The following is a 15894-nucleotide window of genomic DNA, read 5'->3' on the forward strand; positions in this document are numbered from 1 at the left end:
GTCTGTCTACCAAAATGCTCTGTGCGGCACTTGATGGTTCGGTTATGCTTATTTTTTTTTCTGGCGTGCATCGTCGAAAGTCTGAAAGTGAATGTCGCTTTTGGATTCAAGTTGTGTGTTGAGTGTTGAAAATGACAGAGGATGCCAACCTTATAAGCATCGTTTTCTTGAGTGGTGTGGCATTTAACCAACGTATATGCTGTCGGTATCAGCATAACATTATTATATTTTTCGCCCAAGGAGTGGGTTCTAGGCTGTAATCAACCATCCGAGTGCGGTTTCTACGTTATTTATTTTTCGGAAAACCACGCCACTTATTTTTGAACGGAGCGGAGGTGGTAGGCAGTACACTGAAAACCACGCCACTTATTTCGGAAAACAAATCTGCAGGTTTACACCAGGCTGAATACAGAAAACCCAATGATTCAACAACAATTGATCTTTGTGACGCAAATCCCATTTTGTTTGACTTTGAGAGTTGAGACGCATATCCATTTGGAGCTTGCGTCCGGGGCACGCGGTAGGATTTGGAAGGCTGTGGCGCCAACCGTGACATTCCCCCCAAGGGCCGAAAGCGAAAAAACAAAGACGGGGCGGGCGGGGGTAGACGTTTCCCGAATCTACCCCTCCTCCCCGCAGCCCCACCCGGGCGCCTCTTTCCACCGCGCGGGAGGGCATTCCGGTACAATGACCTCAGCCGCTGGAAAAAAGTGGCGATGCCCGAGGAAGGAACGAATGAATGAAATACGGCGGGCGCAGCCGCTCTCCTCCTCCTCCAGGAAACAGAAAAAAGGGGAAAAGGGTGAACGCAGCAGGAGAACCCGCCCGCCCCCTGTCCCTGTCTGGTCTGTCAGCGGCGCCCGCCCCCGGAATTCCGCCGCCGCGCCGGATCGAGGTATAATGGGCTCCTCCCCCCCCCCCCCCCCCCCCTCTCTCTCCCTCCCCCTCTCCGTCCTCTCCGCCGCGCCGTTCGTTCCCGGTCCGGTCCGGTCCGTGCGTGCTGGCGGCGGTTGGCGTCTGTTGGTTTCGCCCTGTACCTGTTTGTTGGTGGCGTCGACGAGGTAGTGGGGCAAGGAGCCGTGCCGCGGAAGGCGCCGCCGCCGTTCGCGGCCATTCCGCTCCGGCGGGCTCGGTTTCCAACGGGGTTCGGTTTGGCTGGTTAGCTCGGTGCCGATTTCGGGGTTCCGGGGTTCCGGATTGTCGGCATGCTCGGAATTGGGATAGCTTCAGGCCAGGGTTCTTCAGAGCTTGACTAGTTCTTCAGAGTTTCAAGTTGTTTGTGGAGGTATGTAGCCGCCTGCTGGTGCTGGGGTGATTGTATCAGGGCCGGACACAGAAACGCCGTGCGCATTTCAGCTCGATTTCGTGTTGGTACTACATACATACACGGTGGTTCTGTGTTTAGGTTGGGTGGGGGAATCGATTCTCCATTGTTCGAGGGATGGGGCGAGTGCTGCGTTAGCTTTACTTTTTATTACTGATGGAGAGTTGGGAATATGTGGACATGGGGTTAGTACTTACCCCCTCCGTCCCATAATAATAATATAAGACCGTTTTTGACACTAGTGTAGTGTCAAAAACGCTCTTATATTATGGGATGGAGAGAGTACTAGTTAAGCATCTTCTTCTTCTTCTTCCAAACGATATATCCAGTCTCTTGTCCTAGCATTGATAGGTCTCTCTACAACGAAACCCCGATTTATATTTCCAGCAAGTCCAGGAGATTAGTCACAGCCACCGTTTTCTTCTGTTATATGCAGGCTCGCTCGAGCAGAGGTTTGGCGGGGTTCAAGATGAGCGCCAACATCACGGTGACCTACAAGAGGAAGCGTGGCACGTCGCTCGCTCCGACGACCGATGGAGCGGCTCCTGAGCCTCCTTCGGTTTCTAGCGGTGGGGTTGCCGACACCGAAGCAACGGAAGACGGGGCGGGCGCCGATAACGACCTGTTGAGCGGATATGATCATGTAAGGGACCTTGGGTTCTCTCATTCCTGTTCCTCGTCATAGAATTGTTGATGTTATCTCGATTGCATCTGTCTGTACATGTCAGTTCTGCTGGCACTGATTTTCCCGCCTTCTAAGGTGGTGGATTTTTGCGCCATTTTTAGGAAGGCATGTAAGTTCTTCGCCAATTGGTACAGTATGAGCCATGTGGTTTAAGAGCTCATATCGTCCGTGCATTTGGAAATTTGTGGTATCAATATGATGCAGACATAGCTCCTCCTTTTGGTTTGGCTGGTTTTGCAGTGGCTGTGGGGCTGATGTCTGCAAGATAAATCCTTAATAGTTGCTTTGCCTTGGTAGTAGTTTGTAGTAGCTAGGTTCTGAACCATATGGTTTCTCTCAATGGAAATCGAAGGAGGTGGTCCTTCCTCTAATAAAATAAAATGATGCAGACATTTATGTCTGAAAATATCAATAGCTGGATGTTCTCAGAATATCATAATAAGAATATTTCTCCGAATGTTTATTGTGCCATAAATTCAATACTTTATGACATTCTAATTCTATATCCATATGTTGATCGTCTACCTTCTTTTGCATCTTATACCTTTTCTCTTCTGGAAAATTGACAGCCTGCCTCTACAAAACAACAGCATGTCTGCAAGTCAATGCAAGAAAGCGCCAGAGAAGAAACACCTAAGCCATGTGCACATGCACCAGATAAAGAACAAAAGGAAACTCCATTGTGCGAACCATTGCCACGGATGGAGCAACCTGAGATTTGTTCTGTCACCACTCTCCCAATAGCAGAGGCGTGTAGTGATAAATTACAATGCACCAATGATGCAGTTAATCCCATCCCTGCTTCCAGTTCTCCATGCTATCTCAGACATGCTGATGGGACAACTAACCAAGCAGAGGATTCTAATAACTCTGCTCATGCGGCAATAAATTCTCATCAAGGGCCAGAAGATACCTCCAGGCCTAGTCAATGTAAGAACAGATTTAGTCCTCAGCTCACCTTCCGGAGGCGTGTTAAAAGGAAAATTAATTTGGATGAACTAATAGAGGGAAATTATATGAATGATAACGACAAAGGGTACTCAACACTGGCATGTAGCCCACCAAGTTTATCAGTTAATGCTTCTGCCTTGGTCAAAGTAACCGATGCTGATTATTTGGATACTGCAAATAAGGTATGTTTTCTCACTTGTCCTACCACACTCTTGTTCCGTGCTCCAAAAATGAAATTGTTTTAGTTCTTTACTCATATTGATGGTGCTATGGTTTTTCCTAATACGTGGTTATTTGCTTAAGAACTTGGATTTGAATATGGTAAGTTTATAACAAGGTGGATATTGAAGTTCAAATAATTCAGTTGCCTTTGTACCCGACTGTAATGATGTCCTTATTACTGTTTTTTTAATCTACTTTTGAAGTATGATCTTATCAAGCCATCATGATAATTTTGAAAGCGTATATTCTCTACCTTGCTTATGCTGATTTTATATATTTTCGTGTGTGAAAAGGGACTTCACAAATTTTACCCAGCTGACAAACAGGAATAATGCGTCTATTAGTTTCTTTATTATATAAAAATATGGGGGCAGAGAACTGAGTGCTAGCTCAGTGGCACGAATTCAGGCTGTTGAACGCGCCCACCGGCGTTCGAATCCCCATAGGGTCACCGCTGACCCGGTGAGGACTCGAACGCTGTTGGGCGGGGTTCAACAACCTGAACTCCAGCCACTGAACTAGTACTCAGTTCTGACTAGTTTTATTATTATATGATTGCATAATTTGTATATGGAAGAACCAATCAATATTACAGGCAAGAGATTTGCATTGTAACTATGACATAGATGTGCAGACACCAAAGTCACAAGGCATCAACAAAAGAGAATTTCATATATGCTCCACTGTAAACAGTTGATATGCCCTATTTATCTCGCTGTATATGGTAAAATCATCAGTGACAGAGAACATAAACATATTAAATACTTGAATACTTCACCAGTGCCCGTAAATGGCGCACCCCGCGATGGCTAAATGTGTCCAAAATTATAATATAGCATTAACTCTGGCACATATTCTGTGTGCAGGTAGCTACAGAAGGAACAAGTACTGGACTAACTGTACCAGCTCAATGCTTGCTTGAACAAAAAAGGTAAGGACATTGTGTTTACTAAGCGCTGTGATCTGACATCGGAGTGATGTTATTGCTAGACTTACATGTTCGAAGGACTAATTAAATGCTTCTTTTGTAGTTCATGCATGCTTAAATCTGCAGTACAGCATACAGTTTCCACACAGCATATTGAAGATCGAAACCAAGCCTTAACTTCGCAACGTGATGGTACACCAGTGTCAGAATCTACTAGTTTGCAAGTGATCAGCGAGCCAGATGTAAGAGCGGAGGACTTGAGCAAAACTCTAGGTCGTGTTAATGAAGCACCAAAAGTTGTTGAAATGAAGCAGTTACATGGTAATGGGCTTCTTCATAGTCAGCAAGGCAAAATAAATAAATTTAAATAGGTTGAAACTAACCGCTGTATCTGTGTACAGATGATCCTCCTGAATCCCAAGGTTCAACAAAACATATTCCAGTAATTGTCTTGGACGGTGATAATGATGAGACAGCCAGGGGTAAACTACCGGAAAATTCAAAGGTTCCTGATCAATTGGTCCAGGAGGAAAACAAAAGCAGATTTAATTTAGGGAAGTTCAACCTGAATTCTGTTGAATTACCTCAAGAGAGGCTTCTCGATCTGGATGACTCGTCTGTTCAAGGGCTGCCAGACCAGGTTAGAATGACAAAATCACATAACTGGCTCATCTTTTAGGAAGTGCTTTATTGGTAGTTTTGGCTTGCGTCAAGAATTCCTATGCCTCACCCGCTTAGAGGATTATTGTCAGCCAGTAAAACCGTTTTTCCTTCCCAAATCATACGTAGTTCTGCCCTTTTGTTTGAAACGAGTTTGTTTTTTCCTTGATATTTTATCAATCTGTGGGTGGTTTACAAAACTGTATTTAATTCTATCTGAGTTTACAAGCTTGGTACATGTATTATACCGCCTCATATCTTTCCATGCATTAAACATTTTCTACTGCTTACAGGATCATTTTGGTACTGAACGAAAACAAGTTTCTCAACCAATTGAAAGGTTATTTTTTACAAAGGAGAAAGAAACCGTCCATGGTAAAGAACAACATCAAGAGGGAACCTCAACATTGCATACCCTGTACTCAAATTTTTATGATCCAACTCTGTCATGGAAAGCTGGAAGTTCCAAGGAACCAAAGAGCATGCCTTCAGAACTGAAATTCAGAATAATGGATAAGGCTCCTGAGTCCAGTTTGGAACTCCGCTTGGATAGTTTCCAAGACAGTGGCATGTCTGTCCTGAGTCATGATAAGTTGTTTCATGGGGGCAAGTCCAGCGGATCTCATGTACTGACAGAAAGGGTTGGCACATACTCCTACAAAAGACGCCAGGTTACCTGGTCAGAAGAAGAGTTAGATTTTCTGTGGATTGGAGTGAGGAGGTATGGAACGAGTAACTGGAACGCAATGCTTAGGGATACGCGGCTACGGTTCTCAAGCTCAAGAATGGCTGAGGACCTTGCTAAACAATGGAACAAGGAGCAAAAGAAACTTCTAGGCATAGATCTTCAATCAATCAGAACATCTGCTCTAGGTTCTGCACCGCCTCCCCATATAGCAGAAGATTATGCTGGAAGCAGTTCGTGCACTGGATGCTCAAATCCTCCATTTCTTGCAACCCAATCGGACCTTTCCTTGGGAGATGTGTACCTTCGCAATGCCCGCGCTTCAGATAGAGGCCAACATTATTTGTCAAACCTTGACAGGTTTAACCTTCATGGAATGGACAATGTGCCCAGAAATTTGTCTCTGGGAGGCTTCCCTGGAGCTTCTTCCTCACAGGGGAGAACTGGGAGCAGGCGTAGGAAGACAACCAAGCTTCAAAATTCATACTATGACAACAGGTCACACTGGTGCCAAGAACTACCACGGATGATGCCGTCTCAGCCCCTTCCCACCAACCAACAACCAATCAACAGCCTTCCTCAGTGGCTTACCAAGGGTGCCGAGACCGGTAAAAGCTGGCTCAACCCAGAGATGTGGTCGAGCGTGTCACAGGCGCCAGGCCATTCTGCTGCAGATCCACTGAATGACAGCCTGAGAGCTGCCGCCTTTCTTTTCCCCGACAACAAGAAACCACATGCCATGCCCGACGCGTCTTTGAAGCTCGCGCTGAAGAGGAAAGCGGAGTGGCGCAGTCTAGGCAAGAAGCTTTTCCGGACCAGCGGTGACACCTTGGATCTGAACCAGAGGGCCGCTGCTATGGCAGCAGGGCCGAGCGACACCGGTGCGTCGTCTGAAGAGACGGTGTCAGATAGCTGAGTTCCGTGTGCCAAGTGTCATGATCTTGCGCATGTTAGCCCCTTCCGTTGTGTCAGTTAACAAACTTGTTGTCTTTGATGCTGAAGTTGGTGGAACACTAGTTTGAGTAGCAGGGAATGTTTTGCTGCATTTGCCTTTAAAAAATACTCCCTCCGTTCCTAAATATAAGTCTTTTAAGATATTTCACTAAAAGTCTACATACGAAGCAAAATGAGTGAATCTACACTTTAAAGTATGTCTATATACATCCGTATGTTGTCCATTAATGAAACCTCTTTAAAGACCTATATTTAGGAACAGAGGTAGTATATTCAAGCGTAACTGGAAATGATGTATCGATGGCCAATGGACGTACTAATACAAGCTATCTACACCCACAAGCGTCGTGTCGTTCTTTGCTAAAGGAATGATCTTCGGGATGGCCATTGGGTTTGGTTCGTCTAAATCTAAGGCGATCCGGTCCTTTGAAGGCAATGATGGAGAAATTAGAGTTAAAAAAAATTGATGGAGAAATTAGGCTTTGCCAGAGAGTGGATTGATATGATCATGGATGTGTCTCCTTGGTAAGATTCTCTGTCCGGTTCAATTCTACCACCTCCAAGCTTCTCTGTTCGGTTCAATTCTACTACCTCCGTAAAGAATTATAAAAGCATTTAGAGTATCAACAGCCGGACGCCCTAAATCCATCACAAAAGGCCCGGCCAGAAAAAACTGATACACGGGGCTGATTTTCATGTTTTGATTGGTCTCAAAAAATTTCAGGATTTGTCCTTTTTTATTATCGCCAGTGTGGATGATGATAAGGGTATAACATCCTACCGTCGCGGACCGGTGGTGTCCAATGACGACATCTAACTTGGTAGACCAATTCACTCTTTTGCAAAAGAGCTACGTGGTTGGAGAGACTTGTGATTGAACACAAGAGCAAATCTCTCTCTGTCCTATTCTCCTTCAACTCGAAGCTGATCATATTCCGGTTGATTTCATCGTGTTAGATACTCGTCAGCGATCTCCAAACCTTTGACAGACTTAGTCTTCGGTGACCACTGTTAGTCTTCACTACTGCAGGAAGGTCTTAAGACAACACATGTATTAGAGAACCTTTGATGAAAATGTGTGCTATGTATACATCAATCTGTGTGTGATGTAACATCAAAAAGCGTGTGCGATGTCGTAATATAGCACACATTCAAAATCATAATTATGTGTGATGTTGGGCAAACAGTTTTTGATGTTGCCTATTATTGCACACGGTTTTAAAAGACATGAACGTGTGTGATACTTTACACGGGTTTTTTTTATAAATGATGTATGTCTAATGTAGTCTATCATTGCACACATTTATTACAATGCAATCGCGTGTGATGTCATGCACACAGTTTTTGCAAAAAAGTATGCGTGTGATGTAGAACATCATTCACATTGTGTCAAAAACGCAAACGTGTGTGATGTCTTGCACGCGTTTTTTACATACATTGTGTATGCGATGTAGTCTATCATCACACACAGTTTAATAAATGAAACTGTGTGTGATGCCTCAAATTATTATTTTCCTCAAGAATAATGGTTTCCGCGATAATTTTGAAGGTGAACTCACATTTTCCTTTGTCGTTTGACTTTGATTTTTTTTTTCTACACTTAACATTCACCGTAAAATCCTCCATATTAAAATTTGGTACTTTTCAGAGCTCAATTGCTATATTTTAGTCATTAACTGCATTTCTAGTCAATTAATGGATATAATTCGAATTTGAATTATGAGTGCATGGAATAATAAAAAAAAAATCAGATTTAGGGTACTGAGTATATTTGTATGCCTCATACAAGAAATGGATATAAATTTATAAGATATATGTGACAAGAATCAACCATGAACATGGGGTTTATTGATATTTAAATTAAAAAATTTATAAATGAAGTCTGAAAAATATGAAACTTGGCATAGTATCACGATATGACCTCAATATGATGTGGTAAAATTTTGAAAATGTTTTACTTTTTTATGTACATCCTTTATAAATCAGACTACCTCCAAGGAACGATCATGGTTTCGAGAGTGAATGCACCAAATTGGCGGCAAACTAATATTTTCCTTCATCATTTGACATTCAATTTTTTTCTACAGCTAAGATACACCATAGAATCCTCCATATTAAAATTTGGCACCTTTCGGATCTCATTTGCTATATTTAAGTCATTAACTACATTTCTAGTCATTTAACGGATACATTCAAGTTTGAACTACGAGTACAGAAAACAATATACAAAGATGATTTGAAAAATCATATTTAGGGCAATTAGTATATGTGTATGCCTCATACAAGAAATAAATATAAAATTAAAACATCTATGTGGCAAGAGTCAACCATAAACCTGAAGTTTATTGGTATTTTAATTTTGGAAAACATATATGATGCCTAGTAAATACGAAACTTGACATGGTGTCAATAATGACCTCAGTATGCTGCAGTAATAATTTCAAAAGGTTTTTTTGCAATTTTTTGATGTGTAAGGGCAAAAATCAAATGGCAAGAAAGCACACGTGTGTCTACTAATTTTTTATTGATGAAAAGATTAAAGGCTTAGATCGATGACATAGCATGAACCCATCCATCCATACTCTACACCCAAAAAAAATATCTAACTTTATCTCATCCTTATCTCTTCATCACGGACTCTACCACATCCACACATAAAATATGTGTCGATCTAGCTTGCTTTTGTTTGTGTGAACATTTGATGGAATATAAATAGGGATATGTACCGGTGCTTGTACTATAATTGTCATGCAGACTATAATTGTTATGCAAACATGAAATCTTCTTATAATATATCTTCCACCACTTATATTTCTAATCCAAAGAAACTAGTCATATGCTCGTACCGTTAGATGCCTGAGGTTTGGATGGTTGATCTACTTTTTCGCTACCAAAAAAAAGTAGGCCTAGTATGAAATCCTCTTAGCTTCGCTGTGAAATTATTGGCTGAAACAGGTTTTTTTTTTTTTTTACTTTCGGTTTTTTCTCACCTTTTCTTTTTCTTTTTTCCTTTATCTTTTAGTTTTAGGTATTTTACCATTCTGTTTTTTTATTTTATTTTATTTTTTTGTTCCAAATTTCTACATAATTTTCTGAAATCGGAAAACATTTATTTCAAATCGGTGAACATTTTGTAAATTCAAACTCTTTTACAAATTGTAGTGAACACTTTTTAAATTCAATTTTTTTTCATGGAATTAAAAAAAAATCAAGAGTTCGTGAACATTATTTCAATTCATGAATTTTTTGGAAATTATGAACATTTGTCAAATTCAATACATGTTTTGGAAAATTGTACATATTTTTAAATTTTTATTTTTTTTACAAATTTGTGAACAATTATCGAATTTCTCGAATATTTTTGAAATGGTATGCATTTTTGAATATTAAAAATTCATGACCATTAGTTTCCAATTGTGAACAGTTTTTGAATACACGAACGTATTTCTGAATGAAGAACATTTTTCTGAATCTATGTGCATTTATCATTTCTTTAACATTTTTTAAATAAGGAGCATTGTCTAAATTCACAAGCATTTTTTTTTCACAATTCGCAAGTTTAAAAAACAAAGGAAAACTAAAAACACAAAAGAATTTAAAAACAAATGGGCTTCCCGCCCCGCAGATAGGCCTTCCAATGATGGCGCACGTTGGATGGGAGGGGGGGGGGGCACCCGCTTGGAAGATACCCAGCTCGCCGGTCGCCATATAGGAGTTCATGTGTATGTTGCCCCAAATAGACCTGACAACGAACGACCGCAGGCTAGTTAGTAAAGGCATCTCTAATGCAACCCTCAAACTCGACGTCCGTCTGGACCGCGTAGTCCGGACGTATTTTACCATCTAACGTGTCCAAATGTTTTTTTGCAGGTAGAAACCGTGTGTGTGTGTGTGTGTGGGCGGCGGCGGCGACGCGCGCGGGGGGGGGGGGGGGGGGGGGTCTTGTTGGAGTCTGGACCCTTGCCACCAACGCGTCCGACAACCATGGCCCTCCCAAAACTCCTCTCCGTCACCGGCGTCCTTTCCCATCAGAGCGTCGAAGCCGCATTCACGCCGACCCAAAGCGCACACGATCACTTACTGGAGCGAGCATTGAAGTGCCACTCTGGCCGAGAGCGCCGCATGTTGCACATCCTCTCTCCGCATTATACAATTAGGATTTTGGGCGGTCGTTGAAATATTTTTGATCTTTTTTGCAAAGATCAGCGGAACCAAGGGAACTGTAGCAATTACTGCACATATATCTGCTTGCAACCCGTCAGATGTAAGTACATGTGGTAGGTCACGTGAGCGACCGCGCATGTGCCCCCTCTCCTCTGATGTCGTACATGTGGGTCGGCCCAACTAGCTCATATCCGGTTTTGGAAAGGTTCTATAATCTTCCCAAACTATTTTTTTCTCTCAACTTTTTTTCTCCTTTTCATTTCCTTTATATTTTAGTTTTGGGATTTTCACTTTTTATTTTTTCCTTTTTCTTTCCAAATTTCTAGAACATTTTCAGAAATCCAAGGACATATATTTCAAAGCATTAAACATTCTTTGAAGTTTGAATTTTCGTTTTCTAAACAGGGTAAACATAATTTGCAAAATTTGTTCACTGAATTCAAAAAATTGGACATACTGAAGTAGATTTTTTTTAATTCATGAACATTCTTCTAACTTGTGAACATTTTTAGTATTTACAAACATGGCATAAATTTGTGAAAATATTTAGGAACCACGAATAGTTTTGAAATCATGAAAATTTTATAATTTTAGTGCATGCTTTTGAAAATGGTAAACATTTATTCTATTTGCAAAAAATATTTACAAACTACTCCCTCCGTTCTTAAATATAAGACTTTTTAAAGATTACACTATGAACTACATACGGATGTATATAGACATCTTTTAAATGTAGATTCATCCATTTTGCTTTGTACATAGTCTATAGTGCAATCTCTAAAATGTCTTATATTTAGGAACGGAGGGAGTAGTGAACATCTTATCGAATTTCATGAATATTTTTACAACTTGTGTATATTTATTTAATATTTCGAACATTTTCTAAGGATTCAGAAACATTATTTTCCAATTGCGAACATTTCTTATTACATGAACAGTTTTCTGAAATCGCGAACCATTTTTGTATCCGTGAGCATTTATCATTTCCTGAACATTTTTTGAAATCAAGGAAATTTTCTGAATTCAAGAACATTTTTTCACAATTCGCAACTTTTTCGAAATACTGAATTATTTATTTGAAAAGAAAAAACAACAAACAGAAAATGAAATAAAAAAGGAAAAAAACAATGGGGCTTCCTGCCCCGCACATGGGCCGGCCCATTATTGCGCGTGGGGGCGCCACGGGGGTACGCACTTGGAATATATCCGCCGTGCTGATCGCCACATTGATCTCCCGGTGTATGTTGTCCCAAGTATAGCTCACAACGAGCGACCACATGCTAGTTGTTAAGGGCATCTCTAACGCGGACCCTCAAACTGCACATTCAGAAGTTGGAAGCAAATCGGGAGGGGGGGGGGGAAGCTTTGGGGAGAGAACACTGGTCGCCATATAGGAAGTCCCGGTGTTTTGCCATCCAACGGGGGCCTGTCCTATTTTTATCGTAACCCGGAAGCAAATCGGGAGGGGCAGGGGAGGGGGGCTTTACGTGAGTTTGGACCACTATCGCGTACGCGTCCGATAATCTTGGCCCACCCAAAATCCATCTCCCACGCGGGTGCCCTTTCTCACTAGCGCATCAAAACCGCATTCATGCCGGCACAAAGCGGATGAGACCACTTAGTGGAGCCAATGATGAGGAAAAGTAGACCATGGGAATTCGTCGCGTCTTGGGTCCCAGGAAGGCCACCGCCACCGCATTGCTGGATTTCATAGCGGATTACTGACGGCTTTGCCGCGCGGGGGGGGGGGGGGGGGGTGGGTGGGGTGGCATAGGTTGCGGCAACCGTCTTCCCGCGGTCAAAAACCAACCGCCGATCCGGTCTTTGTAGAGGCAGAGGCTATTCTTCCCTTTCATTGAAGCATTTATCTCTGGGGCTCACGTCGGTCTAGTGAGCTGACTGACGGACATAGGGATGACATGTCGTGGGAGACGGATGCGCAGTGGCCGACAACAGACTAGGTTAGACTAGCATAGCCTAGTCCGCTATAGTTTAGTTGAAATATGTGTGAAATGTAAATGTTTTCATTCAGTGTATATGAAAATCATCCATTTTGCACGAATTTTGTCTGATTTGTTGAAATCCTCCTCGAAATGTATGCGGCTACAGTTGGATGGCCGGCTCCCGCATCAGTGTCCACGTAGTTTCTCCTTGGTCCGCACACGGATGCAATGTCTGGTTTGGTGGTAAACATTGGAGATGCCCTAAACTCACATGTTTTAAAATGGGAAACCTATGGTAGTATAAAAAAATACTATGTTCGTACTACACACAATTTCCTCATTTCTTCCTCCTTATAGCATCTCCAACACCCGCGCTTCGCGCCGCGCCCAAAATATTTATTTGCCGCGCGCGCTTCGGCTGGTTTGGCGCGTCGCGCAGCGCTAAAATGTAGCGCGCGCCGCTCCAGCAGTGCGCAAAAATGCAATGAACATGTGAATTTTACACAAACAAGTTGCTGCATAAAAGTTCATGCCCACAAGTTCATCCAACCAAGTTCAAAATGCAAACAAAAGTTCTAGACATATAACACTTCATAGCAATGAGGCAAGGTAAAGATCTTGCCTTTCTTGATCTTCCCCTTCTTGGTTGTCCTCGTCTCTTCTTTGAACAAGTTTTGTGCAATGTTGTACTACAAGAAAAACAAAACAAGTTAGCACTTCGGACACCAAAAGCAAGTATGATGAACAAGTTTTGTGCAATGTTGTGCCGCCGCCCTGCAAGCTTCTTTCCCTTCGAGCTACCGGAGCCGTCCGTCGCCTTGTTCTTCTTCCCGGAAGTTTTTCCCTTCTTCGACCGCGCCGCATTGAGAAGCTTCGGCGGTGCGGCGGCGGCACGGGACGGCGCCGTCGCGACCCACCCGTCGCCGTGGTCCGCGGCGGCAAGAAGAGGCTGCACGCGAGGCCGACGGTCGGCGGAGCTCCGGCGGTGGCGACGCCAACGCTCCCCGCGCTAGGGTTTTCGGCGGCGGCGGCGCGCGCGCGGGGGGGGGGGGGGTGTGGCTGTACAACGGGGTGAGCGGGGTGCCGGTGTGCGCGTCCATGGGTGCGGTGGCAGGGCGCCGGCGACGGCGCGCGCGGTGCATAGGAGGAAGAGGAGAGACTTTCGCGCGAGCGTTCGAGTCTGGCGCGCACGGAAGCGGACGCCCCAAATACACCGCGCGTGATTGCGTTTCGGCCAGCGCGCTGAACAGCATATGCCGCGCGCGCCGTTTTTACGCGCCCGCTGGAGCTGACCGCCGCGTTGCACGCGCGCTAAAACTGCTTTTTTTGCGGCGCGGCGCTAGTATAGCGCGACTGTTGGAGATGCTCTTACCTACGTATAGGAACTACCAAGAAGCTAGGCATTGACTAGCTTTGAAGAGATCTACCTCGAGGCTCGTGTCACATCGATTCCTTTGTAAAGGGAATCCACCTTGAATGAAAAGACGATTCATAACCTGGAATGGAATGTAATCCCAAACACATCGAATTTGGTCCCTTAGGAGATCATAGGCCCATGATCATCACAACCTAGATATGGCCTATACAGTGGCCTTCACCATGCATTGACGTGATGAATGATCCCTAAGATAACTTGCATGATGAGTTTTGTTTCCTCTTATCAGGTTTCCTACATATCGCCCTCAAACGATATGGGGATATACGAGTGTTTCCATGAGTGTAGGGTGAAATTTTCCATGAGTGTTTCCCAAAGCATTACTTTGGATCTATCGTCAACATAAGTAACCCCAACCATTTTTTGGTTATTCCATTCTTCAATGCTGATCGGGATGCTGTCCGTAACAACAACTCCGCACTGATGTATAAATCGGTTTGCGTTGTGCGTGGGAAGAGTCGGTTTGCCATGTGCAGCGACTTCTTCGAATTGAACCTTTCATTCTCGCCCAACCTTTTCTTCGGGCCTCGTTTCTTTATAAAAGATTGACTCAATCCGGAGGGCTATATAAAAGAATAAAGAAGCGTTAATATATATACATACAAATCAATTAATGCATCTAGTCAACAAAGGCTTAATTAATATATCCCACCGGACTTTGTACTAATAATTAAGGTCCCAACACTGGAGCCATCATCTTCTCTCTCCAATTCCTCACAGGAGCCGTCATCTTCTGCCGGCTCTACTCCCTCACAAGAGTCGTTCAGAAACTATGTGGTGATATCATCATCTCCGTCGCGGATTATTTCCCCTAACATCTCTTCTTGTTCTTCGTTTGTGCCGTGTTCCATAGTTTCTGCAAATATTACAACTTGGCATAAACATAGGAGCAACAATTTCATGGGAATCATCAAGGCAATATACAACCATGAGATAAGCTGTTTTTCAGACTTAATGAAATCATATGCATATGAGCAATGGATTAGTGGAAAACATCATGCAATGTCAACAAGTTTTATAACATGCAGTTTCAGACTTAGCAGTTTTTTAGCAAGTGTAAAACAGTGATACTTGTTATCTGCGTTGGGTTTTCCATGAAGAGGAACGAATTATCACATCACAAAGTGGGTAAGTATTTCCCTCAGTTATGAAACCAAGGTTTATCGAAGCAATTGGAATATCAACTACAACCGTCTTCAGCGGCTGCACACAAAAGAACAAACAACTTGCACCCAACGCGGGCAAGAGGGTTGTCAATCTACTTGGTCTCGTTATTTACAAGCGAATGAGGTTTGTAGATAATTGTAAAAATAAAAATAAAATAAAAGCAAATAAATGGCAGCAAGGTATTGGAGGTTTTAGCAATATGTTGTGAATAGACCCGGGGCAGTAGGTTTGCCTAATGGCAACTCTCATGAAAATAGCACATGGTGGGTATACAAATTACTGTTGGGCAATTTATAGAAGAGAGGATAGTTATGCGATTTTCACAATAATGATCATATAAATATAGGCATCTGCTACCTCTTTAGCTTGCGTTGGTTTTTCCTTGAAGAGGAAAGGATGATGCAACGAAGTAGATAAATATTTCCCTCAGTATGTTGAGAACCAAGGTATCAATCCAGTAGGAGGAACAAGCAAGGCCCTAATCGTAGTACCTACACAAATAATCAAATTCTTGCAGCCAACGCTAAAAAGGGGTTGTCAATCCCTTCAGAGTTATTTGCAAGGATGAGATCTGATAGAGATAGATATAAAGATAGCGAAAACAAAAGTAAATAAATTACAACAATATATTGTTGGTATTTTTGGTTTATAGATCTGAAAGTATAATATGGAAAATAGACCCGGGGGCCATAGGTTTCACTAGAGGTTTCTCTCATAAAGGAACGGTGGGTGAACAAATTACTGTCGAGCAATTGATAGAAAAACGAATAATTATG

At 42.8% G+C, this 15894-nt stretch overlaps 1 protein-coding gene across 2 annotated transcripts; it reads left to right on the top strand.

Moving 5' to 3' along the window:
- Nucleotides 1-724: 724 nt before the first annotated feature.
- On the top strand, nt 725-6534 carry LOC123401237. 2 transcript variants are annotated; one of them, XM_045094984.1, is made up of 7 exons: nt 725-895; nt 1761-1967; nt 2579-3142; nt 4049-4113; nt 4214-4431; nt 4512-4750; nt 5064-6534. In XM_045094984.1, exons 1-7 carry the CDS (start codon nt 740-742, stop codon nt 6369-6371), a joined length of 2757 nt encoding a protein of 918 aa, XP_044950919.1. In that variant the 5' UTR covers nt 725-739; the 3' UTR covers nt 6372-6534. The 2 variants fall into 2 exon arrangements, with proteins under 2 accessions (XP_044950919.1, XP_044950920.1); XM_045094985.1 differs by lacking the exon at nt 725-895 and adding an exon at nt 976-1285.
- Nucleotides 6535-15894: the final 9360 nt, after the last annotated feature.

This window comes from Hordeum vulgare, chromosome 6H, assembly GCF_904849725.1.
Source record: "Hordeum vulgare subsp. vulgare chromosome 6H, MorexV3_pseudomolecules_assembly, whole genome shotgun sequence".
Taxonomy (NCBI): domain Eukaryota; kingdom Viridiplantae; phylum Streptophyta; class Magnoliopsida; order Poales; family Poaceae; genus Hordeum; species Hordeum vulgare.